At 38.9% G+C, this 5,390-nt stretch overlaps 1 protein-coding gene across 3 annotated transcripts in view; it reads right to left on the bottom strand.

Moving 5' to 3' along the window:
- The window catches only part of piezo1 (piezo type mechanosensitive ion channel component 1 (Er blood group)), an 81,174-nt gene that overhangs the window by 21,379 nt on the left and 54,405 nt on the right, over window positions 1-5,390 (bottom strand). For all 3 annotated transcript variants that reach the window (XM_015052199.1, XM_015052200.1, XM_015052201.1), the window contains exons 31-36: window positions 4,259-4,359; window positions 4,036-4,180; window positions 3,363-3,434; window positions 2,502-2,674; window positions 2,246-2,343; window positions 222-356 (exon numbers count right to left, since the gene is read on the bottom strand). In XM_015052199.1, the coding sequence (XP_014907685.1) occupies window positions 222-356; window positions 2,246-2,343; window positions 2,502-2,674; window positions 3,363-3,434; window positions 4,036-4,180; window positions 4,259-4,359 (724 nt within the window). The remainder of the gene's footprint in view (window positions 1-221; window positions 357-2,245; window positions 2,344-2,501; window positions 2,675-3,362; window positions 3,435-4,035; window positions 4,181-4,258; window positions 4,360-5,390) is intronic.

Below are 5,390 nucleotides of genomic sequence, written 5' to 3'. Positions count from 1 at the left end.
TTATGTGTTGTTAAAGGGATAGTATTATGTATTTTCCAGGCACATGGTGTAAAATGATGTAAAGCTCAAAAGAGTCGATTTTACATAATACTGCCTCTTTACTTATCAGCATTCTCCTCCTACACATCACCCATCCTCTGCATCCAGTCTGGTGTTGCTGCTGCAGAGTCACAGCCCTCTGTAAAGTTAGTAAAATAAATCTCCATGTTCAGATGCCTCACCTGTTGGACAGGATCTCACTGGCTGTTCTGGAGTGTCTGGTTTGTCTTGGCGGTTCTGGTTGTAGTCCCATGCTGCTGCTCAGGACGTCTTCAGTGAGGAGATTCCCATTGCTGCTGCGCCTGGGGGTCTCCAATCTGTCGTGTAGAGACACACAGTACATGTGAATACAAAGAACCAGAAAACATTTCAGAACAAACTGTTAAAGATTCATATTATTTTTATTCTTGGGGAAGCTGCAGCATCTCAAGCAGACCCTTCAGTAACAACATGTTCATGTTGCTAGTCATGCCATGAGAACTACATTAAGCTACATGACTAAAGCAAAGCATTTACTGGTTTGGGTCTATGTGATGTTTTCTGCAAAACTAAGTTATTATTATGGAACTTGGATATAAAGGTGAAAGCTTTAAGAATCTAGACATAGGACTCTTATTTTGAAATAAGAAAGGAAGTAGTTCTTGTGTTTCCCCTGGACTGGCTCATATACTCACACATAAACCTTAAGAAGCCTCCAACTGTATTAAATAAACCCTTCTAACCCAGTAGACAGGTTCAAGGTTCAGAATTCACAGATTCATCTGTTCACAGATTTTTCTGCAGATCATAACTTCAAATTATTTGTGATTAATAATTCATAAAGTCTTAGATTTTCTTAGAGAAAATTTAAAATACTTTAAAGAAAACACAGCTTAGGAATCTGAAAAATCAAGACATAATGCTACTGAACACGCTACTGGCTGCTGACTGCAACACAACCAATTGTGAAGTGCCATTTACCTTTATTGACACTGATTGGCTGAACCCCCAAGATGGTTCCTCTGTGCGTATTAATGCATATTAAGATGTATTTGGTGTTTGAACTATTAAAATGGGCAGTTGTGAGTGCTTCTAGAGGATTCTGCTACTAGCAGGTGGTTGTGTTCGCTAACACCAGTACACACAGCGGTCCACTGTAGTGTATTGGATCATCTCATAAACTGGATGTACTGGACCATTACTAAACAGCCAATACGTTTCTTGGTTTGAAGGATCATACTGTTGTTAATGACCAACCATCCTGTCTTTTCAGAACTATATCAAAGATTACTATTTTTAACAACTGTTTCAAAGTGGAGTAGGGTTAGGGTTAGGGTTAGTGGAGTGTGTTTTACAGAAACTGCATCAAAAACAAAACAAATAAAAAGAAAAGACGCAGTTACTCTTGAGAATTAAAAAGAATAAGGTTGAATAACATTGAGGCTTTAAAAGCTGGTATCATCTGCATTAGGCAGCATGAAAGATGCCATCACCTCGGTGACGACCCTGTGCCCTGTGGGCTCAGCTTCTGTCCCGATTGCAGAGAGACCAACCATCTGTCTTCCTGACATGGAATCAGCCCACCAGGTCAGTGGAAACACCTCTACTCTACAAGGAAAGACCTCAGGTCCAAAAATAAGAAGGCAAAGGCCGACTTTAGCCAGAAGTCATTTCTCCATTCGTGACCCTGAGAGAAGTTGAATGGGCATCAGGAGCAGCAGAGATGATCAATGACCCAGGAGCATGTTTCTGCCTGAAGCAACAAACACGTTCCATGTCTGTATTGAGCGTTTCAACACGTCCCACAGATCTAGGCTCACTTTCCTCGGAGTATTCAAAACAACATTCCAGATCGAGTCCTGGGCGGCTTTGGTCATGATCTATGACATCTTCACTATATCCCTCTGAGTCCTAAAGACTTGCTGTGGCATGAAGGACTTTAGTCTGGTGGCAGAATGAAAATGTTCAACCCAAAGACTCCTTTAGCATCAGACTGGGACTGGTGCTCCTACAATAAGAACTAGTTTACATCAGACACAGTTGGGTCACCAGTTGAAGTGACCCCAGTTGAAGTCCAGGATTTTCTAACATCAGCCTGAATGTACGACCTTTTCCTACTTTATGGTGCTGCATTGATCAGTTTTTACCAAAGTTATGATTTGTGGTATGTTAAAACACGTTGACAATATAAAGGGTAAGAAGTTGTTACGATCAACGTCACACTAACCTGCTTCTGGTAGCCTGTTCTGGATCCAAACTTGTGTTCTGACTGGAACTCTCACTGTTCTGGGACACCAGGTCTTCTCTGGACTCGGCTGTGTCACACTGCAATGACCGGGAAGACACACATTCAAAGTTTGTAGAACAGACATTGTACAATTGTAAAATTATTATTTTAAAATGCTCATGCTTGTGTTCTTGTGCATTTGGTCCAACAAACAAACCAATGTAAAGGAAGAAAGGTTTCAGCTCTGCACACACACCTGCTTGATTTTGTGGATGATGAAGTAGCGTTCGTTGCACAGGACCGTGGATGTGTCTCTATACTGCTTCGTGAGCAGATTGAGCCACTGGGTCACTCCGTCCACCATGGCCAGGATAATGGCAAACAGGAAGCGCAGGATGTCCAGGATCTTCTGCACCATCTCTCCATGCACTGCAGCACACAGCAAAAAAATCAAGACCCTGTCTATAGCTTGGTTGGTGCTTCCTAATTCAATGTCAATGTCAAGTTTATTTACACAGCACTGCTAAAAACAGATTTGAACTCCACCAAAGTGTTGTACCAGGACATATGAAAAATATAAAATCAGATTAAAATTAAACAATGAAAAGAAAATAAGACTAAAACATAACAGAGAAGTTACAGTATCAGAAATCAACTGAATGCCAAGAAATAAAAATATGATTTAATAACATGTGGAAATATTCCATATGTTAAATCCAGATACAAAAGTGCAAATATACGTTTAATTCAGCAGCAATGCAGGACAATATTTTCCCCTAAATTGCAAAACTTTAAAGTTGTGAATCATAAATATGACATTTCAAAAGACCAATGTCATCCAATTTTTTCAATTTCATTTTTGTGATTATTGACAGCTCTGATTTATAAATATAACTACTATTATTATTCCTGCCTCAGAGATTGAGCATGTTATAAATTATTCAGTCACTGCTTAGTGTTTGGTTAAACTATATTTCGGTCTATGCGTACGCCCTCCAATAGCATCTGGTTGTAATTTATTCCACAGCTGAAGCCAACCAATGAGAATGCAGCTCCAGACCCAGGGTTAGGTCCAACACTGACCAGTTATGGGTATTCATTGTAAATGTTTACCTACCAGACTCTTCCTCCTCAGGTTCCTCAGCTTCACAGATGTCATCGGCCTCCTCAAATACTTCATCTGCACAAGCTACATACACACACAAGAGAACAAGAGATTGATGAGCTTGTTGCAGTACAGCTGAGCAACTTTACCTGACATGGTGTCGTAGTTTAGCAATTCATCATAACTAGGAATGAGAAAAAGAATTGAATTGACTTAAGATGTATTTTGTTTTTTTTTTTTTAAACACACACATAAATACACAGAACATTTACTAGATAAGTCTGCACCAATACAGAACACTGAAATACACCAATAGATTAATAAACTTGATCAAGCATGTAACAACACAAGTTTAATTTATTCAGTCAGAGCAGTTAGGAGTAGAACAGTCGATGTAAAATAAATAAAGAAACAAATTGACAAAAACAGCAGATTAACTACCTGTACGAAATAAACTGCAACAAATCTTTCAAATTATTCAGAAAGTGCAACTAGGAAATCTAAATATAATGTAAAATAAATAATAAAGCATGACGTCACTCGACGCACAAATCATAGAATTAGGCTGAATAGATCTGCACTTATGGATTGGGCAAATTGTCACCGATATCTGTTTGAAGATCTATTTCAGTCAAATCCAAAGACTTTTACTAGATTCTGAGTTTTATTGGCACAAAGTCATTACCCTTCAGAGTAAGAGCCTCCTGTTGGGAATCTCCTCTTTCTTGTCTCTTTGTCTCTTTTCTTTTGACAGCCTTCATGTGTCTCTGATGTCTCTGGCGTTCTCTCAAAGCTGCCTTCACACTCGTCACCCAAGCCTGGTATGCCAACTGGGAGACACATTTCCTTGTAACAGCTGTTAATTTATCGACATGCATGAACTATGAGGATGACTGTTGGGTTCTGACCTGGCACGCAGTCTGAGCCTGAGGCTTCTTCTCTTCGTAGTTCAGGTCCTCTTCATCCTCACTGTCGGACTCAAACAGGTAGTAGTCTCCTGAGTGAATCACTGAGCAGCAGATACAAACAAACTCACTGTCAGGTTATACTGGAGGCTCTAGTATAAGATACAGTACTGAATAACTATTCTGTAAAAAACAAAAAGTCTTTAATGAAATGTTATTTACATCACCTTGCAAAAGTATTCATACTCCTTGAACTTTTTCATGTTTAGTCACAAAACAGTCGTACACTTTAACTGGCTTTATTAGTATTTTATATGACAAAATTGTGGAGGATGAGCAAAAAGATACAAAATGATATTTTTTAAAAATATAAATATAACTCTGGAAAGAAAGCGTGGCAGTACTCTGTACTCTGAATAACTACATTTTGCTTTAATTACAGCTGGAAGTCTGTTGGGCGTTTTTCTAGCTGCTGTCATCAGTAGATGCCTGGAGTTTTAGTTTCATTCGTGTCCCTGTTTAATAAATAAATCTGTCGTTTATTTTGTGACATCTTGCTACTTTATTTCTCATGTCAGTTTATTTATTCTCATCCTTTGTGTTAAGGATTTTTGTTTTCTTTAAATGAGTGTTACCTTGTTTTGTTTACCACATTTATTCATTTCAGATTTGCTTCTCCCTTTTTTCATTCTTTCTGCTTTATCTTTATCTAGCATTACCTAGCAGCTTGCTCCCCTGCTCAATATATAATATTCATAAAAACATATAATTTCCCTCTACCTGCTGTCTTCCCCAGCTGTCTTTCCTTACCTCTGATTAGCCCCTATGGTTCCCTGCAGCTATTCTCTACTGACTCTTTCTGTTTTTCCAAAACGTCCGCTAAGTTTCTCTTTGTTATCCTTGTGAATTTATATTTGTTTCATTATTAATATCTTTGTGTTTTATTTTTATTGTTTTAATAATTTTGTTGTTGTTATTCCGTTGATGTAGATCAGAGGTTCCCAGACTGTGGGGCGCGCCCCCTAGGGGGGGCGCTGTCCCATTACAGGGGGGGCACGGGAAGCCGTCTGGATGAAAAAAAAAAAAACATGAACGCTGTACGCGCTGTGTTTTTACCTTAGAATGGCCAAGTCTC

Source organism: Poecilia latipinna, unplaced genomic scaffold, assembly GCF_001443285.1.
Source record: "Poecilia latipinna isolate Pla-1442-1.1 unplaced genomic scaffold, P_latipinna-1.0 Scaffold1094, whole genome shotgun sequence".
Lineage (NCBI taxonomy): Eukaryota > Metazoa > Chordata > Actinopteri > Cyprinodontiformes > Poeciliidae > Poecilia > Poecilia latipinna.
The sequence above is the reverse complement of the archived record's forward strand: the minus strand, read 5'-3'. Positions and strand labels throughout refer to the sequence as shown.